At 37.5% G+C, this 11893-nt stretch overlaps 1 protein-coding gene across 1 annotated transcript in view; it reads right to left on the reverse strand.

Annotated features, from left to right (window-relative positions):
- Nucleotides 1-5952: 5952 nt before the first annotated feature.
- The window catches only part of LRIG3 (leucine-rich repeats and immunoglobulin-like domains 3), a 52698-nt gene continuing 46757 nt past the window's right edge, over nt 5953-11893 (reverse strand). Inside the window, exons 14-18 of the mRNA XM_011971455.1 lie at nt 10630-11082; nt 9673-9831; nt 8223-8366; nt 7849-8124; nt 5953-6616 (exon numbers count right to left, since the gene is read on the reverse strand). Of these exons, the coding sequence (XP_011826845.1) occupies nt 6372-6616; nt 7849-8124; nt 8223-8366; nt 9673-9831; nt 10630-11082 (1277 nt within the window). The 3' untranslated portion in view covers nt 5953-6371. The remainder of the gene's footprint in view (nt 6617-7848; nt 8125-8222; nt 8367-9672; nt 9832-10629; nt 11083-11893) is intronic.

Consider the following 11893-nt stretch of genomic DNA (forward strand, 5'->3'; position numbering starts at 1 on the left):
TTCACTGCGATGGTTAATTTTATATGTCGCCTTGACTGGGTTAAGGGATACCCAGATAACTGGCAAAACATTATTTCTGTTTTTGAGGGTGGTTCCATTAGAAATTAGGATTTGAATCAGTGGACTGAGTAAAGATGATCCCTCCACACCAATGTGGACAGGCATCATCCAATCCATTGTAGGTCCAGACAGAACAAAAAACGGGAAGAAAAGTGAATTCACTCTGCGGTAGAGCTGGGAAATCCATCTTATCCTTGTGCTTTGACATCAGAGCTCCAGGTTCCCAGGCCTTAGGTCTTGGACTGAAAGTTACATCATCTGGTTCTCAGGTCTTTGGATCAGGCTGCATTACACCACTGGCTTTCCCGGTTCTCCAGCTTGCAGACAGCATATTGTGGGACTTCCTAGCCTCCATAATCACATAAACCAATTCCCATAATAAATCCATATATATCTCCTACTGGTTCTGTTTTTCTGTAGAACCCTAATACACACGCCTATAAAAAACTAAAGATGACCATGTTGGGAAAAGTTTTAAGTATATTTTGATTATAACAGACACAATTTTTTTTATTGTGATTAAAACAACGCAACATAAACTTACCATCTTAAAACTTAAGTGTACAGCTCAGTAATGTTAAGCATACTCACATTGTTCAGGAACAGATTTCCAGAAGTTTTCCATCTTGCAAATCTGAAAATCTATATCCGTTAAGCGACAACTCCCATTTCCCCGTCCCGCCAGCCCCTGGTAACTACTATTCTACTTTCTGTTTCTTTGCCTACTTCATATACTTCATGTAAATCATACTTCAGAAATGGCACAGTAAGATTGGAAATGACAAAACTGGGAAAAATATACCAAGCAAATAAAAAATTAACTTCGTAAAGAATAGACAGATATCAGACACTCCAAGCAAGTTAAACCTTGAGTAACACTGATTTTTAAGAAGTGGGCCATGAGAGATGCAGTAATGAAAGAGACCAAGGAAAATGACCAGCAAGGTAAGTAGGACTAGGAAAATGTAGAGTTTCATTAAGGTGCTACAACAATGTATTAGTCCAGTAAAATAAAAACTGTAAACATATGGTCAAGTGTGGAAGTTAGAAAAACTGGCGATCTTGGCAAAAGCAATTTCAATTGAACATGAACAAATTTTGATCTTCCCAGGCTGAAAAAGAACTAAGATTTTGAGACGTTTGAATGAGAAAAATAAGAGAGGGGATAACATAGAGGCAAGGTTAAGGGAAGATGGATATTGCATTATAGGATTCTCACAATCAAATTTATAGTTGAGGACAAAAGAGGGACGGCAACTTCTCACTCCAGCTACATCCCTATAGTTCCCCCATAAACCCCATACTTTTTAACTTGGAGCCACTCAGTGTTCCACAGAAAAGAAAAACATCTCTTGATGCACGTGGCCACCTGTTTACCTTTAGTAAACTGCACAAGTTGACTTCCTGCTAAGTGCCCACACATCATCTAATTCATCATGTGATTACACGGCTAAGTGCTAGACCACATCACCTGGCGATTGTCAAAAACAGATCTTTTCACTTCATTTCTTCCTAGAAAGTATCTGATTAACACAGAGGTTAACTGTTTTAGTATTTTATACAATGACATCACAGCTGGCTTAGTAATAGCTGCTTCTCTGTGATTTTATCAGATGGTTCACAGGGTTCTATGGGAAAACAGCTATTATGCTTGGGGTAAAAGCAAAAGCTTTGTCTTGGAAGAACTGAATTCTGCCAAGTGAGAAAGAAGAAAAAACATTTCAGGACAAAAGTTTTGTTGTTTATCTAGCACTTTCTTGAGATAATATTTGTCTTAGTAACGTTACGGTATCTATAGCATCTAAGATAGCACCTAGCACAGTAGCCATTCAAATGTTTGCAGAACTCAATATGAAATATGTACAATGATGTTTAGTTTATAAAAGGACACAGTGCATAGGGGTGGATAAGGAGTACTGTATGGTCAAAACATTCGGGAGTGATGAGAAGCATGGCTTGAAGGGTGAGCAGGGATGTGTACGAAAGGTCTTATATGACATAACTAGGATTTAAAATTAGTCATCGAAGGTTTTCAAACAGGGAGGCGACCCATTCAGATTTACTTTAGAAAAAAAAGTATTTCTGGTGACAGCAAAGACAATGGATTAGATAAAACAAGGGAGGAGAAGATGAGTTAAAACACTGCTACAAAGGGGCTGAACTTCAGCTGCGGCAATGGGATAAGCGGGAAGGTATCATCAGCCTTGAGAAAACTCAGGAGCAAAACCATCAGGCATGGTGATTACAGTGATTAAACAAGACAGTACCAGAACTGGAACTGCTGTGGAATGCAGGTGGAGAAAAGAGATAATTGGCTTAACCTGGGACATGCTGGTGAGGCCCATGTAACACTTCCAGGTAGTAGTTAGAAAGTAAACATTTGGAGACAATCACTGCCAGTTACAAGGGCCTACTGAGCTATAGCATTTAACACATCAATAGTAAGTATTTATTCATGAACCTGTTTCCCGTCCCACTGATAATTAGAATAAGATTTTATTCATTTTTCACATCACCAGAGCATAAGAAATGTTTGAAAACTGAGTGTATTGTTACCAAATTTCAACTCTGAGCTGTAGTTAGATCAAAACAAAGCTATAGGAAGTAATCTCAAAATAACCACCAAAACAACTAGAATAACCTCATAAAAGTATTAGGTGTTGTACTGAAGAAAAAAAGAGTTAAGAAAAAGGTTAAACTTGTAAAATAGAAGCCAAAGTTCAACATGAAACCCAACAAAGGTATACAAAAAAATTATAGAAGAAAAGCAAGAATTGTATGGTTGTGAATTCCCTTTTTGTATTCTTTAAAATGTATTCTTAAAATGTCTTTAATTAAAACATGTAATTTTAATTAAAAGCTACATGTGAATGTTGGTTTAACTTTTCTGGTATTCACGGGTATCAACCATCACATAGGCAGATATGGAATCCAGATCTGACACTAAAAAAAATAGGAATGAAAAATGAACTTGTAATTTTTACAATAGTGAGAATGAACTTGATAAATTATGCACATTTTAATCTACAATATAGACTTTTTTTTTTTTTTTGAGACAGAGTCTGGCTCTGTTGCTCAGGCTGGAGTACAGTGGCCGGATCTCAGCTCACTGCAAGGTCCGCCTCCCAGGTTTACGCCATTCTCCTGCCTCAGCCTCCCGAGTAGCTGGGACTACAGGCGCCCGCCACCTCGCCCGGCTAGTTTTTTGTATTTTTTAGTAGAGACGGGGTTTCAATGTGTTAGCCAGGATGGTCTCGATCTCCTGACCTCGTGATCCGCCCGTCTCCGCCTCCCAAAGTGCTGGGATTATAGGCTTGAGCCACCGCGGCCTACAACATAGACTTTCATGTTTTATCTTAATAATATACCTTGAGTAAAATAGAATTTCTTTGTCAAAAGACATCCCATTCAGTAACAGATTTTTCAACAACAAAAAAACCAAATGGCCCAAGTTATTGAGATAATTCAGAAAATATGTGGGCAAAACCGCTTCTCTACTAAAATAAAATACCAATGAAAATACTTCTGTGCCATTTTAGCTCACATTTGAGACCAAGCAAGATAATTATTTCAGGACTTTCCTATTACACATTTGTTTAAGAAATGCTCCATGAAAAAGGTTAAGTTCTGGCACCTAGATATTTCTGGAGTATGAAAATTATTCAATTCATGAAGAAACTGTACCTCTCTTTGAAGACTAACTGTTTTCTTGGCAGGGTATTGTGTTATCCAATGTGTTAATAGAATGCTGTCTTAAACGATGAGTTCTAAATTATCCTATTACATAAATCTGATCACTTCAGATTGCAAGAGTGGGAAGGACAGCTCAGGTATTTTGCAAGGACATGTGGTTCCCACTCTCTTGAAGAATACCAGTATAGCACATCTATCATAATATTGGGTATAAATTACTTCCTATCACATTGAATTGAAAGAAATAAAGCCTCCCAAGTTGTGTACAAACACCAAACCACTTTCTTTTCTTCTGTCAATCTTTAAAAAGTAGTATGGCTCTATTGTGACCAATAACTTTTGGTTTCTTTTTGTAGAAAGGCTGTGAAAATAAATTATATATATTCCAGATACTTAACTTTCATAAAATTTTGTCAGAACAAAGGAATGCTTTTCTTCCCCAATATCCTACAATTAGTGCCAATAGTGGAATTAAGATAAAAACAATACAGAAATTTTGTGAACATCTTTTAAGATATATTGTACATAAACTCATATCAAAAAGCATAGGATGATTAAACTGGAATTTTTAAGCATTCCTCCAAGCAATGTGACATTTATCTACATTAGGCTTTTTACATTGAGTCTATGTTATTTTAGGCTATCGTACCACCTACTAATTCATTTTAATTTAATATGGAGTCTCAAAATTGTATATATTCTTTTCCTGCAAATTGTGAAAGAGAAATCAAGTTCCTACTCTTTCTCCAGACAGTTAAGATTACATCTAATTCACACATTTCAGCACATACACACAGTAAAAGGGTAAAATCATATTGATGTAGAGTGAATCTAATTTTTGAATTTCAAGCATTAATGATTTAAACCTTTGTGCTGAAGTATGGAAAAATTAAATCCTTTAAAAGAAGTTCATAATAACTGAAAAAGGCCCCATCTGGCAATAATGAAGACAAATTAACAATAAAATTTTGAAAATCTGGCAATATGATCAAGCCAAAGTATACCAAATTACTTCTCTGTACTTAGTCACTGGTGGCCCAAGGAAGGATCAACTTCCTGTCTTGGACTCTTGACTCTGGCGTCTAAATTAAAGCAGGAAAATCGACTGCAATCTGGGTTCCAGGCTTCTGGCTCACAAGCAACAAAGCTCAAAACTTACTAAAAGCTGGAAGACTTTACCCTCGACATATTCTCTAAGAAGAATCCGCTTTTTGAATAGCTGCTTTCAGTTTAGTTCAAAGACAAGACAATGGCATAAATTCACACCTTGAAGGTTAGCTGATTTTTAAAGCTTATTGTGCTCCTTTTGTGCCAATTTATATTGAGCAAGAGGGTTTTTCTTTAAACTACACATATGAGCTAGAATTTACTAAAGAAGAAAGTTTGATAATCTGAATTAAACTGAATTGCTTTTCCATTCAATTATTTTGAATTGTGTCATCTAGTTTTGAAACTATTGTTATATTCATTTTTCTGTGTATATATGCCTGTCATGTAATTACAAATACTGTTTTAAAACAAATGTTTTAAATAGTTTTATATGCTTAAGTAACAAATTTTATACTTAGTTTTTAACCAAACCTTGATGATCAAAGAAAATATTTCGGTAATTGTTCAAGACTAGCTTAGAAGTACCATTTATATACAAACTGCTCTTCCAGCAGAAAATCAATAAAAACAGAAAACAATTCTAGCAGCATCTCATTATAACCTGGAACAGCGCATGAAAGTCCACCTCTGCAATAGCCATTTTAGCTATAGACATGTGCAATAAACCACTCGCTTGTTGTAAGAAAAGGGGCGGCAAAAGTGAAACTACTTGATAAGCATAAGGCATTGGACCATGTAAACCATTATTATAATTAAAGAATCATGAATTGAGCAGTGATTGATGGAATGGTAGTTGTACTATATTACACCAGATTATAACAACAAATCTTTTTTTGTTCATAGGTTTAGAAATAAATTAATGTACCTTAAATCTCTGTAGCTCCTTCTCGTTTACAATTGTGCTTGCATATGCACAATCTGATTTCAATCTGTATTACAACAATCCTGGCAGGTAGAAAGAACGGTCATTTTTGTTCGTACTTTAACGGGCTAAAATAAAATTCCCATCAGTTTGAGACGTCATAATGTGAACTAATTAAGCCTAAGTTGTGCTGAAAATAATAAAAACTGTTATTGTATAAATGGGGCTTGGCATCAAATTGACACATTTTATTAAATATAATGTGCAAAACATAATGAAGTAATTTCTATTTAAAAAAACGGTACAAGGCAGATATTATTTAAAATGCTTTAGTAACTCATTTTCAATAAAAAGAAATCTGGCATTATAAAAATACATAAAATAATCATGATTTATAGCATTAATTTATGTAAGATACTTTTTTGCATTAAAAAAAGTTATAAAATAGTTTAAAAAGGTATTCTTATATGAGCATCATTCCCAGTATAAAAATTTTCATAACTTTTTGTAATTTTGGTTCATCTGTATAAATAAAGCATTTTTATCCTTTTAAAATTCATAACTCCATTTAAAAAACATAAGATTCTCTCTCTTTTAAATAAAAGTTCACTTGAGGTAGTATGTTAAGCTTTTCCTTTCATTCAGTCTATGTGTCCAAGTCATACGACTGAAAATTTGGAGTCCTGTAGTTCTCTAAAGTCTGTTTAAAGGTACAAATGTGATTGTCTTCCTGAAAATCTGTCCTTTCTTTCCCATCTTCCTCTGACCCAGAGTCCAAGTCTGGGGAAGAATGAGCTTTCAAATAAAAGGCTCTTGGCTGACAATCTGATGGCTGTCCAAAGCTTGAATAGGCATCTAGGTGAGGTCTCCTGAGAGCTTTTCCAAATGTACCTGAAAGAAAGAAACACCTTGAGCACAGGGGTCCCTTTGCTAGCATATGAATCAATAAAACCCATTGCAAATGAAGAAACATCTTACCCCATGAATATGAGTAAGTGTTTTCTACAAGTCCACATTGTGGCACTCATACATGTACATCTGTGTTACAGACAGATCACTTCTAGAATGGAGCAAAAGACATTTGCCCTCCCTCATATTTACATTCACTGAACAAATGCATCTCTTATTTATCATTTCTTGTGACCTGCAGTGATGTTAATGGTCATGCAATAAAGCTCCCCAATATAAGTTTCCCCATATCCTAGCTGAGAGCCCACCAATTTCGGTGAAGGATGCGTTGGACAGTAACATCCAATTAACTGGAGCTAAATATACAAATTTTCTTTCAAAATAAACCTATGTCCTGCCCTTGCTTCATTAACTGTAGCAAAATATTACTCAATTGAATCAAATTCTTGCCTCAGTCATACAAAACATATTATTTTAATTTTTTCCAGAAAGGAATATAAATAATTACACTGTGATAAAACATAACATTTCATAGAAGTTGGGTAAAATATTTGAAAATTCTCCCTTTTTTTATTGTCAACATGGCAAGTTGTGGCTGATTTTCCCATCTCTCCGTTCAGTGAAAAGATGACCTCAGCTCTTCCATCCTATTATCCCCATGCATCAGACGAAAAAATTCACAAGCTAATCTCAGTGCCAGCCAGCATCTAACACCACTGACTTGGACCTTAAGGCTGGTTTTCTTTGCCAAAGGTAGTCCAGCTTGTCAGACTAACAGTTGTTGCTAGGTAGGATGCTGTTTTCCACCCTTCGACTGCGGGTTCACTTGGAAGCCACCAGACATACTAAACCACAATCATGCAGAGCACACAACTCCACCCCAAAGGCCGTGGGAGCCCAAAACCACTTTTTCCACATGGCTGACAAGCTGAGCTCCTAAGTCCTCCCCAAACCCTTGTCTTGGAGTAGATGCCACACACAGTGCTACCCAGAAAGCTCCTGAGGCTTAGTTACAGATTAAACACATCATCAAGTAAAATCCCACCTCTGACTTTGCTTTTAGAGGCATTTACATGACTTAGTCGGATGTCATGGCAGCCTCATTCAAGAAACCATTTTTTACCAGTTTGACATTCAAGGCTCTCATTGCTCTCTCACATACAACTTGGAGTATGGATCCTCAGACGAGGTACCTGATAACTTAATAAACTTACCCATGAAAGAATTACTCAAGGCAACTGACGCTGGCTCTGGATTTGTGCTAAAATCTAAAGAGGACTTGTTTGGACACAGATTTTTCATTCCGGGTCCTTCATTTTGAGAGTAACTAGTGTTAAGTAGCTTCCTCACATGTGAGGGCCATGCTATATCACTGAAGCTCCGTTCGCAGGATTCTTCTGAAGGATGAGAACATGGGTAGCACTCCTTTTTCCTTATGTACCTGGGCTCATAGTGGTCCATTAAAGCTGTTCTTGGATCAGGACTGCAACCTTTTTAATTTGGGGGTAATAACAGAAGGAGATTATGGTTAGCACACCTAGAAGTCTCTAAGAAACAGAACTGTACTCAGGCAAGAAAATTTACCTACCTGTATGATACGTTTCAAAAGGATCTGAGCCATACAGATTTCCCTTCAAATACACAGGGCCTGTAGATCCCAAAAAGGGACAAAGGAACGGGTCTGTGGCAGCTTCCACGTCAGCTTCACTGCTGTTGTCAATATGGCAGGTCCCTTTGAAACAAAAGTCTTAGTCACTGATCCAATTATTCAAGTGCCATTCAACATTCTCCCCAATTTTGGCATTTTCCATATTTATGGATGAAAGTTTGACTAGAACATCACATAGACCAAAAAACTGCAAAAATTTACAGTGGGGTTTAAAAATTTTAAACCAGAATACTCACTTCTATGCTCAGATCCTCTAACTCTATGCTATCTGTGACTTGCCAAGCACTTTTAATTTATCTCATCTCTGATGAAACTGTGAAATTGAAAACAAATATACTTCTCTCCCAACTACAATGTCTAGCACAGAGCGTATAATAAATACTTATGGGAAAAGTTGGTTTAACATATATGTTAGAATAACATCGATGGCTTCCACTTGCTGAGCCCTTAATATGTGCCTAGCACCACATAGTTTTCCATTTTCATTTCATTTGCACAAGTACCTCACCAGAAAGTACTCCACATGCCCCACAGTACATGGAGTAAGTAGTAGGAGTCGGTCTTGTACAAAACCTGTGCTCTTGTATTATGCTGTCTCCATTATTATTCTCAAAACCATGCAGCATTGAAAGCAAGGGTCAGAATTAGACTTCTCAAAGAGGCTGGGCGCGGTGGCTCACGCCTGTAATCCCAGTACTTTGGGAGGCTGAGGTGGGCAGATCACCTGAGGTCAGGAGTTCCAGATTAGCCTGGCCAACATGGCAAAACCCCGTCTCTACTAAAAATACAAAACAAAAGAAAGCATCAGCCAGGCATGGTGGCACATGGCTATAGTCCCAGTTACTTGGGAAGCTGAGGCAGAAGGATCTCTTGAACCCAGGAGGTGGAGGCTGCAGTGAGCCGAGACCACGCCACTGCATCCCAACCTGGGTGACAGAGTGAGACTTCGTCTCAAAATAAATAAATAAAAATAAATAAACAAAAAATAGACTTCTCAAAAGAAAATAATGTAAACCATTTGACTGTTAAGCCCATTCATGTAACCAGTTAATATCATTTAAGGAAGGAGAACGTTCAGGGCCAAAGAACATTTATAACATAAAGAATATACGAACATCCTTTACACGTGGAATAATTACATTTTTCTAAACCCACTAGTCTGTTTTTATTGTTAGAAACAAAAATTTATTTTGTTTCCTAGTATTTAAGAGAAGGGTATAGAACTATACAATTTCAACTTTGCTAGTGATCTTGGGCCAGGTCCTAAATGTCAGTGTTATCAATATCTTGTGAAAATGAATATCATATCTGAGTCTTCCACCATTTGACTTCAAAACAATTACAGCCCACGTTCATTTTAAACACTTACCACTACTGTCATGTTGTGGTAAGAAAAATCCAGCACCTGAAGATGTGACAAACTGGTGGTGGCTTCCACTTTCTGAAGACACGTACCCATCCTGCCTGTCAGCTAACGTTCCCTGAGATGACAAATAACTAGGAATATCTGCTGGCAAGTTGGTCTCATCTGTAATAAAACAGCAGCATTTTATTAACCAAGAATGATCGTAATTGTCCCATAGGTATCCCAGGGGAATGGCATAGACTTAATTTTGGCTTCTGTGTACATCAAATTAGGGGGGATCTACTGTGGCAAAACCATCTCGATTGTACAGTATTCTGGAATGGTAAATTAGGACTTTGTTGCTCCGGGAAGTACAAGCTGACTTTTCATTTTATCACCCGTTGGATGCACCTCCCAAATTTCAAAACAACAAATGTTTAAAAAGATTTTTTAAAAGGCTGAAGGCTTAAGAATTTTCATGGGACAGTATCTAAGCTTTCAAATTAAGCTTGATTATTGCCATATTCTCTGCTTAATATTATCAATCAATATCTGACTTTGCACATACTAATCAAGTCACAGCCCCTCTTCCACTAATAAAATCCAACCTAAGTACATGCACACACACATACACAAGACACACAACTACTGCAGAAAGTAAACTTCATCATTAAAGGGCTGTTTCTGGTTCTCCATCACTACCTTATGAAGGAGTTAGAAATATTTTAGTTAGTGACTTGGATTTTATCTCATAGTCACAGGATATTCTGATGTCATTTTAACAAAGAGTATTAATCTTTAAACATCAGCTTTATTTGGGGCTGGAGTGTTATTTTTAGCGAACCATATTTCCGCAGCTTGAAAAAAATGAGTTACCCTTCTGAGATGAACTCAGACTGCAAGACACACGTTCTAGAAGTATTTGCAGAACCACAAATACACATGACTCCCGTGACCTGTGCCAAGCTTCTGTTTACACACCTGTGTTGGTAATGCTGCAATCTTCATTCCTCCGCCTTGTGTGGTATATGATGACCACCCACACGAGCGACGTGCCCACCACACAGCAAACCACGGCTATGATCACGACACCCACAGTGGCCCATCCGTCATCGTCTAACGATGGGGCAGTCATCTGAGGGGAGTCGCAGGTCGGAGTGGGGATCACACTGAGGCGCACGTTTCCTCTCTCAGTGCCAAGGGTATTAGACATCTCACATGTGTATTTCCCAGCATCACTGACATCTGAGTCCACGATAATCAGAAGCTGATTGCCTGCTGCAAAAAAGTGCCTCTCGGTTACCACCAAAGGGCTATCATCTTTGGTCCAGTTCAATCTGGGGGGAGGGCTTCCTCCAGCAATGCACTGTAGGACGGCCGTTTCTCCCTTGGTTACCGTTCGGTCCAACAGAGGCCGCAAAAATGATGGCGTTTCTGAAATAACAAGTTACGCTTTTAATTTCCCAAATAAAATTTAGTTTCCATATCATAAAATGTAGCATTTAAACTTATTCAAATTGCAACCTAAAATTTTATTCTCCCACAACTTACTGGACAGGCTTTTTTAAGAGCCTAAACATCTACAACATTCAGTATTTCACTATTCTGCTATCATTAACTCATAACACCGGTTAAGCATAATATCTACTATTTTTAAAATCTCAACTTCCCTCACTTTTGCAAAAGTCGGGAAGCTGGTGGTGGTGGGGAGAGTGGGCAACAAAACCTTTTTTAAAAATAGAAAGTATAAAAATAATTTCAAGCACAAGGGTACGTTGATAAATAAAAAAATCAGAATGCTTAAGTTTTTTAAGTGAAACTTTTTAGGGCCGGATGCCCAGGCCTATATTAAAACTCTGACAATAATTTACTTTTATTATTTAGTATCTTAATAGGTTACTTTAATTAGCTCTTTCAGAGACACATGAATAATAATTGTGTTTACATTTTTAAAAAGCATTTGTTTAGGTAAAAGATGAAAAAAATTTCCAGAGAGGTATGGTAGGCTGAGCGAAGAGAGTGAGGCCTTCCCAATTTGTTCCTACATTTTTAAAATATGTTCTTTATGGTGTTAAGACTACCAACATAGGCCGGGCGCGGTGGCTCACGCCTGTAATTCCAGCACTTTGGGAGGCCGAGGCAGGCGGATCACGAGGTCAGAAGATTGAGACCATCCTGACTAACACAGTGAAACCCCGCCTCTACTAAAAACGCAAAAAAAAATTAGCCGGGCGTGGTGGCGGGC

This window comes from Mandrillus leucophaeus, unplaced genomic scaffold (genome assembly GCF_000951045.1).
Source record: "Mandrillus leucophaeus isolate KB7577 unplaced genomic scaffold, Mleu.le_1.0 Scaffold1222, whole genome shotgun sequence".
NCBI classification, from domain to species: Eukaryota; Metazoa; Chordata; class Mammalia; order Primates; family Cercopithecidae; genus Mandrillus; species Mandrillus leucophaeus.